The sequence below is a fragment of the Schistocerca cancellata genome, chromosome 10 (genome assembly GCF_023864275.1).
Source record: "Schistocerca cancellata isolate TAMUIC-IGC-003103 chromosome 10, iqSchCanc2.1, whole genome shotgun sequence".
Taxonomy (NCBI): Eukaryota; Metazoa; Arthropoda; class Insecta; order Orthoptera; family Acrididae; genus Schistocerca; species Schistocerca cancellata.
Genome location: NC_064635.1, coordinates 163,581,452 through 163,598,707, shown reverse-complemented (window position 1 = coordinate 163,598,707; position 17,256 = coordinate 163,581,452). Strand labels below are relative to the sequence as shown.

The 17,256-nt window shown below is 38.5% G+C and overlaps 1 protein-coding gene across 1 annotated transcript in view; it reads left to right on the top strand.

The window, feature by feature from the left end:
- LOC126106656 (X-ray repair cross-complementing protein 5-like) overlaps window positions 1-17,256 on the top strand; it is a 180,745-nt gene that overhangs the window by 105,123 nt on the left and 58,366 nt on the right. The window contains exons 7-9 of the mRNA XM_049913018.1: window positions 1,878-2,061; window positions 11,339-11,478; window positions 11,566-11,703. Coding sequence (XP_049768975.1) covers window positions 1,878-2,061; window positions 11,339-11,478; window positions 11,566-11,703 — 462 coding nt within the window. The remainder of the gene's footprint in view (window positions 1-1,877; window positions 2,062-11,338; window positions 11,479-11,565; window positions 11,704-17,256) is intronic.

The window sequence follows — 17,256 nt, the reverse complement described above, 5'->3', positions numbered from 1 at the left end:
CGCTCCCCGCTTCATATTTCAGTGTGTGTACACTCTACAAACACACGTAACCCCAAAACTCATGCAACTAGTGTCGCCAAAGTTGGAACATGCCGGAAGTGTTTAGCTTCGCCAACGAGTTGCGCAAATGTTCAGCGCGCATGTGCAGTGGCCAGTAGCGCAGTTGCTTGCAACCTAGTGTCGTTGTGTAAACTAGGCTTTAGCTATGAGCGTGACGTCACAACTGTTCACATTAGGTTTGTTTGACGATTTGCCAGCGGCCTCATGCACATGCACAGTTGACTTGTGTGTGAGCAGTACCTTCTCCTGCTTCCCGCACTTCAGTCTGGTACCGCGCGACCGCTACAGTCGCAGGTTCGAATCCTGCCTTGGGCATGGATGTATGTGATGTCCTTAGGTTAGTTAGGTTTAAGTAGTTCTAAGTTCAAGGGGACTGATGACCTCAGAGGTTAAGTCCCATAGTGCTCAGAGCCATTTAGAGCGTTTAAAACTGAACACTTTGAGGACCAGCCACTTAAAAGAATTTCGAGCCCAGAAGACCAGACATTTATGTCATAATTTTAAATTTACTGGGACATTGATGTGATGTATCTCAAAGTATAACACACGCAAGAGAAGATCAATATTACATGTGAAAGCTTAGCTTCTTTTGTAGCTTTTTAATCTTAGAGACCAATTTTACATGTGAAACCTTAGCTTCTCTTGTAGCTATACCATGTATATTAATGTAAAGCGTTACCTTTTCCTCTTTGTGTGTTCACACTTCGTAACAGTGATCCTGCTATTGGCTGACTATAACACATGTCGTATGCTCTGCTGTCATTGGCTGGTGAGATCACGTGGCATGAGATACAACTGGTTTACAAAAGGACACCGCAATCTCAATTTCAATGCTCCGGAAACTAAAGCGCTGTGTTCGTTGCAGTTCGAATTTATACTTTTGTAATACGAAAATATGCAGCGTTTATGTTGCTGCACATCAAAGGTCTTTCCAAAAAAAATTTCTGGGAAGTTCTATGCCAGTGTATAAAATGTTAACCATTCAAGAGATTGATAAGTTTTGCAGTTCCGAGGGAAAAATCTACAGAAAACCCACTGTCACTTAGCACGGAAAAAGTGTATTTTCACCCGGGAAAAAGCATATTTTTTAAATGGGATATTTAGGAAAAATCCGGGAATAATCCAGGAATTTTTTTTCCTTATCCCCATATATACCGTGTCATCGTAAGTTTGTAAGTTAAAGGAATCCGATATGTGTGCAATTGTGAATTGCATTTGAACACACTAAGAGGTAGCTTTAACACAAAACATCTGCCAGGTCTCCCGTACTTTTGGTTTGTTCATTTTTTTTTATATGGAAATCATTTCTCTAATTTAATAAACAGTTAGTGTTTACATAAAATTTTACTTTATCCAAAACTAGTTTTTTTCCAACAGATCTAGTTTCATCCCTTTAGTTTTCATGTGACGTGTTGTAAGGCTGTTATGGATACTGTTAAATTTGTATCTGTGCTGGTATATGTGATCAGTGATTGTGATTTTTCTATAGTCGCTGAGAGAGAACAATGCATTCAATTGTACTGTCCACAAATTATTTAGTATGAAAATGTTCAACTGTATTTGTTCTCAAAAAGTGCTTCTGTCCTTAACAAGTGTTAAATGACAAACCAAATTTTGTTGCCCTCTGTTGAATTTCATATGTACATTGACTCTATTGATTGCTAATGTTTTTGTAATGTGACTTGTCAGTTATTTGGTCTGGGAGTTCCTAAAAATCTACATTAACTTGCAGGGTTGAGTTTGCTCATTTTTTCTTACTCGTAAGTCATTAATGTTGTTATCATTTACTTTTAGCATTTGTTATTTCTCTTGACTAGATTTCTGAGGACACATTTCCCACTTGGGACAGAGACAGGAATAGTGCGATGATTGTGCGAGAAACGAGTTACTTCTTGAATCCCGATGCCGATGATGAAGACAACATGGCTACAGGAGAAGCAGTCGATGAAAAAGATGTGTGTTCTGCCTACTTTCTTGGAGCAACCATTGTTCCCACAAGTGGTAGGGTAACACACAATTTTTGTTTTTGATTAAAGTTGTAACCGGAATATTGAAACACTTTGAGCAGCCATTTTTATCAGTTGCAGCCATTTTTATCAGTTTTGATGAATACGTGATTATTGACGTTATATTTGTCTCTGTCGTTTATAACTGGTTTGTTTGGAGAAAGTGGTTACTTCAAATACTGCTGATTGACACTTATTTAATATGGCATGTTCTCGAGACACATCTCATCCACTTGCGGCAGTCTTACAAGTTAGTTACAATGCATTGTTCATCCTTCATTAAATTTTCATTCCTTTGACTGGCAAAGTAAGTTCACTGATCTGTCAGGCAGGTGCTTCATAAATCATCTTCACCTCATGGTAATCAGTTAATTGTTGCTTGATGCTATGAATAAATTTAAATAGCTTTACACATTGTGGTGTCACCGCCAGACACCACACTTGCTAGGTGGTAGCCTTTAAATCGGCCGCGGTCCGTTAGTATACATTGGACCCGCGTGTCGCCACTATCAGTGATTGCAGACCGAGCGCCACCACACGGCACTCGTCCCAGTTGCACAGCCGACTTTGCTAGTGATGGTTCACTGTCTACATACGCTCTCATTTGCCGAGACGACAGTTTAGCATAGCCTTCAGCTACATCATTTGCTACGACCTAGCAAGGCACCGTATTCAGTTACTACTTCAAGACTGTATTCTGAACAGATAATATTGTGGCTTATGTACTGTCAAGAGCTACGTTCATCATTAATGGATTAAAGTTAAGTATCAAACTAATTACGTCCACTTTCTGAAGTCTAATTACTTGTCATGTTCCAGACCTCACGTCAGTATAGTTCTTCCCTCCTCACGCCAGCCTGCGTGAGCTGAAATGCGTGCATTTTGGCCTCCACTAGTAACACGGTGTTGGCTCTTCTGCCAACACAACACACATCATCAAAGGAGATTCTCATATTTTGCTATTTTATTTTCACTGTGTACACTGATGATGACCTATTTAGTAAACTCACACTAGTAATAATATCAGTTAGTAAACTCGCATGACTACGATGAATTTAAATTACGTGAACAAGTGGCGTGGTCCATGCTCAACAAATGTCCAATTGAAACTGTACACTAGTGACTGTGTATTGCTGCTGCTCAGAGCATATATTAATGATTAATTACATAGGTTTGACTGTACTGTACTATAACTCATCGCTCGCTGACTAGTATAGTAATTATACTCCTTGAATGCACAATCGGACTGACAAACATGATGTCTGTACATAATGTTGGCTTACAGTGTGAAAGTAACTCAGTGAATATGCAGTCGGGACTGGCTGTGGATACAGCAGAGGGTGTGCTGATTTGATACTTCTTGGCAGATTGAAATTGTGTACTGCACGGGCATTCGAATATGGGACCAGTGCCTTCTGGTTGCTAATGCTCAACCTGCCCTCGCAGCTGCGCTACTGCCAGTACTTCTTTCCCTACCTTCCAAACTTTACAGCAGCTCTCCTGAACATGTTACAGGACTCTCACTCCTCAGAGAAAGGAAATTGCAGAGAAATGACTCAGGCACAGCCCCTTTCCTTCTTGGTACCATAGGACTGAGCCTACTTGTCCTGTGTGTATATATCAGGAGATGTTCAAATGTCAGAAAAAAACTACATATCCTGTTTTTGACAGTTTGATTCTTCAGGGCTTGAGACAGTTGCAATAAATTTGAGTTTTTCTTGCATGTTTCACTTTACTGCCTCTTGCCATCTGTCTTCTGTCAGTATTGCACTGCGAGCATTGGGTCGTATGAATAAAGAAGAGAACATTCTCGCAACCTCCCTTCCTTCTTGAGGATGTTCTTTGTATATGTTGTATGCTGTGTCCAGCACAGGACATGTATAATGTTACATGTCATTCAACCCTCTAAAACAGGCAAACTGTTCAGTGTTAAAAATATGGAGCTGGCATTTGTGTGTTCTGGAAGAGTTGCATTACATTTCAATTTTACTTTTAAGTGTGGCAACAAATTATTTGAGACAATTACAGACAGCTTGAAAAAATGCATTTTCTTGCAATGTAACCGAATTTTCAACACCCAGTAAACTTTTTTACTGCTGAAGTTAGGTGAACACATTATATAAACAAAATCTTAAAATTACATGACTTTTCATCTACTTGAAACCTTAATTCCGTCAGTTTCTTCTAACACGAGATAATTTTGGTTAAATGCAACACATAATGTTCCACTTGCATGTCAAGTACGTATGCAGTTGCCCGTGTGGTTCGTTATGAGAAACAGATCGCCAAGTTTTGAATAACCCAGATTTTAATTTCTCTGCTGTGCATAGCCATTTCCAACATAACAAAATATAAGATTTATGCGGTGAGAAAACATGATGATTAACACGTGACTGACATAGTTGTCTGGTGTATATCTAAGTTTTCGTGTACATCAGTCTGAAAACTTGATTCTGGTAAGCAGCAACAAAAATGTTTTAATTTTCACTTCGTTTGGAAAATTGCCCCTCTTCTTTCATGATTTTCGGGGAGAAATTTCACCAGGCAAATAATGTTTTATTGTTAAACCCATATAAATTTCTGCAGTTTCTCTCTTCACTATTTCTTTGAGCTACATATGTCTGTTTTTGCCTTCCAGGCATTATAAATCCTGCCAGTTTTACTAAAAATCTCAGTAAAACTTAACCTCAAAATAACTTACTTAGCTCAAAGTATGCTACAGAGCTGACTTCAAAAAGTGGAGAATGTTCTCCATTTGTGAGAAGCCCCTCTAGTTTTATTCATATGAAATGGAGAATGGTTTTTGTTTTGATTAACTTCCCCACACTTTTACTCATGCTGAGAACATTCTCTGATGAAGTATTTACACCGACTCACTTTATTCATGCGAACCTGTGAATGATCTCCGATACTTTTAGTACAAAGTATATTCTCCATTTTATTCATATGACCCATTAACTGTTTCTGAGTGGTCATTGTAGTTGATCTTTCTTCTTGTGGGGGGAGGGGGACAGGGGAGGGGAGATAAGTGACTAGGAAAGAGGAAAGAGGATTGTAAGGGGAGAGAATGTGGGACAGGAGGGGAAGTAGGGGGGGGGGGGGGTATCCTAACATTGCGAGTGGGGAAACTGTGTATTATTGGTGATATGCAAACTGAGATGCCATTATGTTAGAAAGGTGGTGCAATCTATCTGTGTTTCGTTTATCTGATGAAAGAGATAAGCCCCATCAATAGATTTCCAAATCCGCAACTCCTGTCAAGATATTTATACTTGCCTTGATTTGTTCTGTCTAGTTTTGTGGGGCCACAGCTTCATATGTATGAGCTGATTTGAACATGGTTTAAGAAAAAACAATAATGTTCATGTATTATCCATTCTGCGCACAACAAAAGCATGTTGTTCCACTTGAACACAGCCACCACAGTATGAGCAGATGCTGAAAAGTCCTTAGTTTTATAAAGAAAAAATGCTGTTATGGGTTTGAAATAATTTATTAATATAATTAGTGATCATATTCCCCCTTGAACTTGGACATTAATGGTATCTTTGCCCCAACTTCTTAGCCTATCTAAAATTAATTTTTTGCTTATGCTGCAAACCTCTCATCCACAGCCTTTCTGGCTTCCTCAGTGTTCACCTTCCCATCAGCTGTTTCTTGAGGTGTGGAAACAGTAGTCTAAGGGGCCATATCAGGTTTATCGGGTGGATCTTTGAGGTTTTCAGAGTGCAGAACTGCCAGTTTTCGCTGTGTGATGGACACCCTGTGAAGGGGGTCATTGTCGTCCAGAAACAAGATTCCTTTTATCAGCTTTCATCAACAATTTGAGGCCAGTTGTTGCTTCAGTTTGTCGAGAAGTTCAACGTAGTACTTCATCATGATGGTTGTACCAAGTTGTAAATGATTAATGTACACCCATATCCATACTTTGCATACCACTGCAAGATGCATGGCAGAGGTTACATCCCATTGTACCAATTATTAGGGTTTCTTCCTTTTCCATTCACGTATGGAACATGGGGAAGAATGGTTTGAATGCCTGTGTGTGTGCTATGATTATTCTAATTTTATCCTCATCTTCCCAATGTGAGTGGTACATAAGGTGTTGTTGTATTCCTAGAGTCATCATTTAAACTCAGTTCTTGAAACTTTGTTAGTAGACTTTCTCGGAACACTTCATGGCTACCTTCAAGAGCTTGCCAGATCAGTTATTTCAACATTTCAATGATGCGCTGCCACGGGTCAAACATACCTGTGATCATTTGTGCTGCCCTTCTGTGTATACATTCATTATCCCCTGTTAGTCCTATTACTTGAATAATATCCTAGAATGAGTAGCGCGAGTGATTCGTAAGCAGTCTCTTTTGTAGACTAATTGCACTTCTCCAGTATTCTACTGATAAAATGTCTTGTATGGAGTGTTCTTCTATATGGCACTGAAACATGGACTATGAGGAAGAAAAATTGGATTGGAAATATGTTAAGAAATAATGACGGACTCATAAAAACAGTTTTAGAAGGTTATGTAGAAAGGAAAAGGAAGTGAGGAAGGAAGAGATTCCAGATACTAGATGACATGATGGACAGTACAACATACAGCAGCCTTAAGAAGGAAGCAATGAATCGCAGAAAATGGAGAGGCAAAGGACCTGCTAATATAGCAGATAACTGATGATGAGGAGTATTCTACTAATAAACAGAAGAGTACCATCTGCTTTACCCTGCAACTGAGCCTATATTATCATTCCATTTCGTATCCTCACAAAGTTTTACACCCATGTATTTGTATGAGTTGGTCAATTCCAGCTGTGACTCATTGATGATGTTTTATTCATAGAATACTATGTTTTTCTGTTTTGTGAAGTGCATAATTTTACATTTATGAACATTTAAAGCAAGTTTCCAATCTTTGCACCACTTTGAAATATTTTCAGTATCTGGCTGAATATTGATTGCAGCTTCTTTCAAACTGTACTTCACTATAGATAAATGCCTCATCTGCAAAAAGTCTGAGATTACTATTAATATTTTCTGCAAGGTTATTAATATACAGCATGAACAGCAAGACTCCCAACACACTTCCCTGGGCACCCTGAAGTTACTCCTACATCTGACAATGACTCTCCATCCAGGATAACATGCTGTGTCCTCCCTGCAAGAAGTCGTCAATCCAGTCACTTGATACCCCATATGATCAGTCTTTTGACAATAAGCATTGGTGTGGTACTGTGTCAAATACTTTTCAGAAATCAAGAAACACTGCATCTACCTGGTAGTGTTGGTCTGAAGTTTTAGTATGTCCTGTGAGAAAAGTATGTGTTGGGTTTCACCTTTGTCAAGGAATGCATGCTGGTGGACATCAAGAAGATCATTCTGTTCGAGATACCTCAGAATGTGCTCTAAGATTCTGCGACAAATTAGTGTCAGAGTTATTGGACGATAGTTTTGTGGATCACTTTTACTACTCTTCCTGCACACATGTGTTTCCTGTATTTCCTTTCAACTACTGTGCACAGTTTTTTGTTTGAGGGATATACAGTAGATTACAATTAGAAGAGAGGCCAACCCAGCTGCAAATTCAATGTAGAATCTGATATAGATTCCATTGGGTCCAGAAGCATTGTTCAATTTTAATGATTTCAACTGTTTGTCAACACCACTGACGCCAATACTGATGATTTCACTCATATTTTCAGTAGTATGAGTATTAAATTGGGGCAGTTCTGGGTTTTCCTTTGTAAAAGAACATTTGAAAAGAGAGTTAATCATTTCAGCTTTTATTTTGGTTTCCTCAGTTTCAGTTCCTGTTCTATTCGCTAGTGACTGGACACTAAATTTTGGTGCCACTAACAGCCTTTACATAGAACCAGAATGTTTTTGGGTTTTGTGAAAGATCATTTGACAGTACTCTGCTATGGCAGTCATTGAAGGATTAATGCACTGCCCTCTTGACAGCCAAACACGTTTCATTCGGCGTCTATTTATCTATAGCCTACACTTTGTTTTACACCTGTTGTGCAGTAATCTCTGTTTCTGTAGAAGTGTCTTTACAGTGACTGTTTACCATGGAGGGTCCCTCCCATTATGAACTGTTCTACTGGGTACATATCTGTCTAGTGCATGGTCAATTATTCTTTCGATTTTGAGTGATAGTTCCTCCACGTGTTCCTGCCCTGTGCTGTAAGTTTCAAGTTCCTCATTGAGGTATGACACTACTGCTTTTTTAAATGTAGTTTTCTGAACATATCTGTCTTCTTGCTTGTTTTAGTTGCCTTTTGTACTTCGGTAATAATTGTTATCACAACCATGTCATGAACACTGATAACCAGTTTTGATGTGGTCTATTTCTTTGTGTATGGCATTCATGTGAATCAAGGAAGTTGAGTGATTGTCAAAAAATGGACAAAAAAGAATTTCATGTGGTGATTAAACATTACTTTATGAAATGCAAAACGCCTCAGGAGACTAAAGAGAAGCTTGATAAACATTATGGTGACTCTGCACCTTCGATTAGAACAGTTTATAAGTGGTTTCAAAATTTTCCGAGTGGCCATATGGGCGCAAGTGATGTCGAACATTCTGGACGCCCTGTGGAAGTTATGGCTCCAGAAATCATTGATAAAATCCACGATATGGTGATGGATGACAGAAGAGTTAAGGTGCGTAAGACTGCTAGTACTGTGGGCATCTCAAATGAATGGGTACATAATATTTTGCATAAACATTTGGACATGAGAAAGCCATCCACAAGATGGGTTCCGCGATTGCTCACACTTGACCAAAAACAGAGTCGTGTGAAGTGTTGCAGTGATGGTTTGCAGCTGTTCAGGAAGAATCTGCAGGACTTTAAGCATTGTTTCATCACTGTGGATGAAACATGGATACATTACTATACTCCTGAGACCAAACAACAATCTAAACAATTGGTTACCAAGGGAGATTCTGCACCAAAGAAGGTGAAGATCATTCCTTCGTCCGGAAAGGTTATGGCGACTGTCTTCTGAGATTCACAAGGGATAATCCTCATCAAATATCTGGAAAAGGGTAAAACTATTACAGGTGCATATTATTCATCGTTACTGGATGTTTGGAAACCGAGCTGCAAGAAAAAAGTCCTTTTCCATTATGACAATGCACCAGCTAACACCTCAGCAGTTGTGGTCGCAAAATTAATGGAAATTAGGATTCCAACTCATTTCACACTGGTGATGTAATTGTAGGATGTTATGTTTTCTGTATTTTGTGAAGTCCATAACTTCACATTTTTGAACATTTAAGCAAGCTACAAATCTGTGCATCACTTTGAAATATGATCAAGAGCTGACTGGACATTTATGCAGGTTTTTTCGCAAAGCATTGAGTTGTCTCTGGTCCCTTACTTCCTTGTAAAGGGCCCTTAGACCTGCCACCAACACACCACACACAGTTGAGTGGATGAGCGGTGGAATACTCAGCACTTTCTGCAGAGCAGACAGTATCCATTGGAGAGGATAGTAGTTGAGCTACCTTTCGTAGCTGTGGCACACAGCAGTTGAAGTTTCTTCCAGCAGTACCTGTACACCAATTGAAAGCAGCTTCCAATCTCACTTGATTACAGTCAGAGCAATTTCAAAACACAAACAGCAAATAAACGACACCTGTGCAAGAACAGCATTGACTGCGGGGTGGGGGTTGATCCGTAATTCCTGATGCCATGTTCATCTAAACATTAAACTTTAAATTAACCTCATGAAGTTTGTTTTAACCTTTTATGCTTCAATTCAGCAAATTTCCTTTAAGATCTGAAACTACAACCAATAAAGAATAGATTTGTGTAAATAATGAGAGAAATGATGTGTACATGCAGATTGATGCGATGAAAACATTTGTACTGTGGCTGGGATTCAGACCCGGTCTCCTGATCACTAAGTAGATGCGCTAACCACTATGTCACCCTGACACAGTGAGTTTGCACAACTGTACGGACTATCCTAGTACGCCTCTCTCCTCAATCCATATTCCCATTCGCACATCAGCCCACTTGGTAAGTACTCTAAACTCAAACAGCATTGCAGAGGCTCTCCAACGCAGCATTGAAAAAAACAGGTAACCTTGCATGAAACCGAAGCATAGGTATATTAATCAAATGACACTCTATGGTTCCAGAGAACCTCCCATTTCGTTCGATACTGAGGTGGTATTTCAGTAGAGTTCTCCAGAGGCTCTGCAGTTCCGTTCGAGTTTAGGGAGAATACCAAGTAGGCTGAGACGTGAATGGGAACTGGGATTGACGAGGGAGGAATATTAGCGTAGAATGAGATCTCATTCTGGAAACATCCCCCAGGTTGTGGCTAAGCCATGTCTCCGCAGTATCCTTTCTTTCAGGAGTGCTAGTTCTGCAAGGTTCGCAGGAGAGCTTCTGTAAAGTTTGGAAATTAGGAGACGAGATACTGGCAGAAGTAAGGCTGTGAGGACCGGGCATGAGTCGTGCTTTGGTAGCTCAGTTGGTAGAGCACTTTCCCGCGAAAGGCAAAGGTCCTGAGTTCGAGTCTCGGTCAGGCATACAGTTTTAATCTGCCAGGAAGTTTAATATTAGGGTAGTCTGTGCAGTTCTGCAAAGCCACTGTGCAAGGATGGCATAGTGGTTAGCACATGTGGCTAGTGAGTCTGAGACCCTGGTTCGAATCCCAGGTTAAGTACAAATTTTCATTCATCGCTTCAGTCTGCATATGTGCATCTTGGACTTGAAAAGATCTGTGAAACCATTTAGTTTCATTTGATAGTGAGAGGAAAGCTTGATAGAAAATTTAGATTTCTTGATGATAACTTTTCGTTTCAAACTGTTGTCAAGGTTGGGCTCACTAACAGGCGAGTGTAACAGAGTTGAAAACTGTTGACAGTATATACTACTATTGTTGAAGCAGGAAACTAAAGAGAACTTAATATCACAGTTACAATATGTGTAAAACATAGTATTACAACACAGCAACTGAATCCGCAAGAAATAAGACTGCATCTTACAGTAAAATTTCAAACGCTGACTTCAAAGAAACAGACCATTGAGTCAGGAAAAAATGGAGTTATTGCACTAACCGTATAAGTACCTACACTAATAAGGGGGGAAACAATTTTCTTAAGATATATTGGCTGCCGAAGTTAACAGAATATACAACTTACAGCGCACCATTTTATTGCAAATTTTTTACACACAATACTTCTTGAGTGTCCATATCTTGGCACTTATTTGTACTCCTCGTATTTGCCACTTGGTTACATTACTCATTTTATTGCAGAGGTGGACGAACAGGCAATGTCATACAGTTCTCCAGCAAAGTCACTGACTGTGTTGTGTTTCACAGCGGCAAAAAATGTGCCTCAGTACCTGTTCATGGGCAATGGTGTACTGTACTTCACTCTCCAGAATGGCAGAACAGTAAGTCCAATGCTCCTCTATCACTAGATCCTCACATATGTGCATCTTTTTTCAATTTGTTTTCAATTTTGTATCCCCCATCCTTAGGAGGCTGGCTCTGCGTTCTCTGCTGTTATCCAAGCCATGCAGAATTTAGATATGGTAGCTGTTGTTCGAAGAGTGTATCAGAGTAACTCTGACCCCTATGTGGGTGTACTCTTCCCAAAGATTGAAGACGGATTCGAGGTAAGCTGAAAGGTAAAATATTTTGTAAAATTAATTTTTAAATTTTTTTCACATTGGCTTGTAGTGTTGTTTTTCTTCTTTGCATAATTTTCATGTGTACTGGTTAACATTTCTTGATATTTTATACTCAATCTATATATATATATCACAACTAATTTTACGATTTGTTAGTCAGACACACACACACACACACACACACACACACACACACACAGTCATGTAAAACTTCTTTAAATGACATCATAGTTGCCATTGATTATAGAAATTATCCATTTTTACTATTGCAATTTAGACCTTAAGGTAATTATCAATGGGTATAGTACAAAAAACTGCTTTAGCTAGTGTCAGATTTTAAAAATCATCTAACATGTACACGTCATCATCATGTCGGTGCCTGTTAACAATGTTATAGTCTCTAACATAAATCCCAAATAATTACTGTTCTCATGTAAACAGTGTACAAGAACAGTAGTTTGTTGGGATTTATGTTAAAAATGGTGACATTGTTAATGGGCTCAGACACGATGATGGCATTTTTGAAGTCTGACATGTGCTAAAGGACAGTCCTTTGCAGTGTACCACTTGATAATGGCTGAAGTGCCTAAATTGGAATAATGAAAATACCTCTAAATAATTTCTACAGTCAATGTCGACTACATTGTCTTTGGACAACAAACTTTTTTTTTACAGCAAATACATTTGGCGTCCAACATAATTGTGGCAGGAAGAGAACCTCATACCACCAAAGGTACTTGCTAGTTCACAGCAGCTAAACAGTCATCACAGGGTGAACTATGTTTGGACAGAAATTTTTGATAAACATTAATAACAATCAACAATAATTTGTTAAATGATACCTTGCACTGTTGAACTTTAGCATGAAGGTGAGGCATGCCAGTGTTGTTAAAAGTTCATTCGCACTTCTAAGCATGACCACTGATCTGTTTCTGAATTCAGTGAACAATGGGTAACTTAACTAGTGGTGGTTCAGTTGGGCTGTATTGGTTATGACAGTAAGTCAGTCCTGATGTTTCAGGATACTGTTCATAAACCTAATGTGACCTGCAGCAGGTATTGATCAGATGCTGTATCAAACCCTGAGTTGGTCTCTAGTCCATTTATAACCACTGTTGACAGATGAATGTTCACTTGAGAACTATTTTTGTATCATCAGGCAGAAACCCCCTGTGACATTGGAATGATTACTATGGAAGATGGATAGGACTAGTTGAGTGACGTATGGTGTAAGCGTAACGTAGTCCATTTTACGTATGCCTATGTTGTGCCACACTGGAGGCAGGCCTCAGCATATGGTGCCCTTTCAGTGTAGGGCTCAGTACTCTCTCTTCTGGTGTCCCTCTTTTGAAGTGGCCAAGCAGCTGAAAACTGAAATCTTCCATGTGTAAATTTTGTGCAATCTTGTTTCCCTTTGACTGAGTTATATGTCCACTTAAAGGTACATTGGTGCTAGATGTAAAGTTTCAACATCTTCTACTTACCACTGTGAAGTCCTCTGTTACTTGGAAACCGACACAGCAGAATTAAGAATTTTTTTACGATCCATAAGTATCGTGGATAATGCAGATTTGGCAAGTTCCTACTTTCTGGCAGTTGTCTTTTTCTTCAGTACACATCAGTTTGCTTCCTTCAGGATTTTTAGTTTTATTTGCAGACCTATGCTTGCTTCCTATCAGTCATGACCCCTCTTTTACTGCTGGCAACTTAACGTTACTCACACTTTCTCCCTTCTCCACCCCCCCCCCCCCCCAAAAAAAAAAAAAAAAAAAAAAAAAAAAAAAAAAGCCTATTTCAACACAGAATTGAATTTGTAGATCATAGCTTATCATTCATGCTGTCAGAGTTGCAATTGTTACTTACGCAGCTCTTAACAGTGAGAGTGGGGTGGAGTTGAAAGTTCGGGTTAAATGAAAAAAAATCTAATGATGTAATGGACTAAAAACAGTTCAGAATTGAGGAGCGTTTTCACAAAACTCGCTTTATTCTCTCTCTCTCTCTCATGATAAAATAGCTTTTTTTCTTTAACACCTACTGTTCATCTTCCTCTTCAAGCTGATGCAGCCGGCTTTAGCAAAACTTGCTTTATTCTGCACTTATAGAACATAGAATACAGCCTGTTTCTGCAAAACTCACCTCAAGCATATGTAGGAGTTTTTTTTTTTCAAAACTTGCTTGATGCTACTTGGTTTGCCAAAGATGTTAGAGGTACCGTATTTTACGGATTGTATGCTACACTTTTTTCTTCAAAAATTGCCTCCAAAATTCAGGGGCATCTTATATTTGAAATTAATATAAAAATGTGCAGCATTTGATTTAAAATTCCCGCCAGTCTTAAAAATGGCCATACATTTGATGCCGCAGCAGACCTTTCTCTGTCTGGCAACAACGGATTCAACTGGCAGCAGCAGTGCACTAATGTGACAAACACGAGTTGCGGCAATTCACAAGCTTGCTAACACTGCCTTCCTCCTGCCCCATCATTACAAACCCATAACACTGTCTAGCCTATGATGCATTGTTGCAATCTACAGTGTCAGTGAAAGTGATTTGTGTTATCAGTAACAGTACAATATTTTTGTTAGTAGCTAGTTTCATAATGGAAAAAAAATAAAAGGTATTCATGTGGTGTGTGTTATAAATTTAAAGTAATAGCATATGCAGAACAACATGAGAAAAAAACCATTCACGATTAGCGGGCTAGTAAAGAAGAACTGAAAAAAAAATGAGAAAGACTAAATGTGCAAATAGAGGACTGAATGCAAAATGGCCAAAACATTATGGTGATGTATTGAAATTGATTCAAGGGCATTGTCAAAGTGGCATTGGAATTAATACAAGAATGACTCAAATACATGCTAGTGCTACGGTAGGACTTTAACAGTCATGTAGGATGGAGTTGATAGGTGCTACAGGTTTATGAAGCATGTGAACCAAATCCAAAGTATCTCAGAACATACCACAAGAATATGAAGAGAGAATATTATCTTTCGATTGCTTTATTATTCAATATTGAAAGAAAACCAGTATGCAACTAAGCCAAGTAGCAAATATGGACGAAACTCCTCTGATATTTGATGTACCGAGTAACAGATCTGTGCCATGAAAGGTGCTAAAATTGTAACTATGAAAACAAGTGGACATAAAAAAAATAACTACACTATTGTCCTTTCAAGTTGTGCTGATGGTACTAAACTTAATTCGGTGATCACTTTCGGGCTTCTAGCATGCCAAAACTTTCTGTAATACCGCCAGGTGTTGTTCACATACATGACGAGGGTGGGATGAACGAGGCTGATATGAATTTGTGGGTTAGTAGTGTATGGCAGAGAAGGAAAGGTGCTTTATTGAATAAGTGTTCTCTTCTTATGCTAGATCAGTTTAATAGTCATTTAAAAAATTCTGCAAAAGAGAAACTGAGACAGGGATATGTAGAGCTTTCTATATTTCTGGGAGGACTTATCATACTTCACAATTGCAGCCACTTGATGTCACAATAAATAAACCGTTAAAGTGTATGTGAGAGAGGAATAGAACAAATGAATGATGGATGAATTCATGCCAAAAGGAGCTTTAAAACAACCCACAAACAAGTGTGTCAGTGGATAAAACAGATGTGGTCTAGGGTGAGAAAGGACAACTTTGTTAAATCTTTCAAGAAGTGTGGACAAATAACACTCAATATGGCAGTGAAGACTGTCTTATAGATGAAGAGGACAACGATGAAGAGGAAGAAGAAAAAGAAGAAGAAGAAAGTTCAGATGGTAGTTTTCAGGGGTTTTAAAGGTCAGTTCAGTTTTATTAACTAAGAATATTTTTTAGTCTGGCTTTGCATTCTAATAATAAAAATATTATTTAAAAAAATTGGTTAAAAATTAAGATGCAACTTATAGCCCATAGTGTATTATAGTCCTTGAAAAGCGCTATATTCTTCAGGAGATACAGCAAGCAAGATGCATTGCTTCTGTCATACATGGTAATCTGAGCACCAGCTAGATGTGTTGTAGATTCCACTCAGGCTGTCTGTCAGGTATAAGATAAAACTTAAGAGATGGCTCCTAAATACCAATTTGCGCTGCTACATTTCAAAAAATAACACTTATATCGTGGGATCGCATAGGCCGAATTGCTCAGCGCTGCACGACATGAACAAAGATGTGGCTCAAGAGCAACTTAAGCCGATGTAGTTATGATCGAAGAAGTGAAACAGCACATTTTGAAGTGTAAGTGTAGAGCATCTCATTACAGCTGATGGAAAATAAGTAGGTCATATTTGCCCAAACGTTAAATGTAAATATAATGTGGGAAAATTTTTGCAAAGACAAAGACAGCTGGGTAATAAAAGTTGTTGTGTGTCATAATTTAAGACAGTGTTTTATAAGAATTTTAATCTTGGCTTTGGCTACTCTCACAATGACACCTGTTCAACGCACAAGGAGCTCAGACAGAAAAAATAGAGATAGCAAAAAATGAATAGTGCCAGGAAGTGCGTAAAATTAACAAATACTCTGAGGACACCGTAAAAATTGTCTTCAACATGCAATGAAATGCAACGAAGTGAACCTCTGACAAACCTCTCTACTGGAGAAGTATTTTTACACACAACAGGTAATCTGACTGTGGTGGTACATGAATCAAAACAAGAGGATTGAAACTTGAGCTTTTTTTCAGGCTCGAGCAACAGCCAGAACAAGAATTCTATAATGCTCTGTGTGCTGCCACATTTAATGAAATGCACAAGAGTGTTCTCTGAACTTACCCACTGTTTTCTTATTTGTGGTCACAGTTTCATACCACTGCATCATGTATTCGATAGAATTGAGAAGGAATATCAGAATAAAGAAGAGATCATACCACCTTGTGAATACAGGAATATTTTGATGAAGTTTGGAAAAGTGCTGGTGTGGAGGAGACTGGTTGTCCTACAGATTTAGATGAATTTCTAATGAAATATTGGAATCTACCTTGCCTTTCTAATCGATGGATACATGAGCAATAACATACAGACGAACCAGTTTAGAAGGACATTCGTTCATTCAAAGCATGAAACATGCAGCAGTTATTCCCAAGATAAACAATATGAGTGCAGAAAAGAAGGGTGCAATGAAACTATGTGTTTCCATACAAATACTAAGGATGCAGTGACTTTCTACAATGACATACTCTCTGCAGGTGGTGAGAAATATGAAGATCATGACAGCTCACAGAGAATTTATGAGGGTGAAGTCTCCTGAAAATGCGTAGAAGAGAAAAAAGAAATATTATTTTAAAACTTAAATGTAAAAAACAAGCATTTAATATTCTGGTGTCACTGATCTAGTTTGAGTGTAAAGCAAGTTTTGAAAAAGAAAACTGTTTTTCTTCTTCCAGGAGTTGTTAAACTATGAAAAATTTTATGTATATGCAAACACTATCATAAACTTTTCCAGAACTGTACAAAATTTGTTAGTTGTAAAATTTTCTTCCCTCTAAACTTGCTTTTTAATTAAATAAATGTGTCTTCTATAAAATGTTATTTTTTGCATAAAGTGAGTCCTG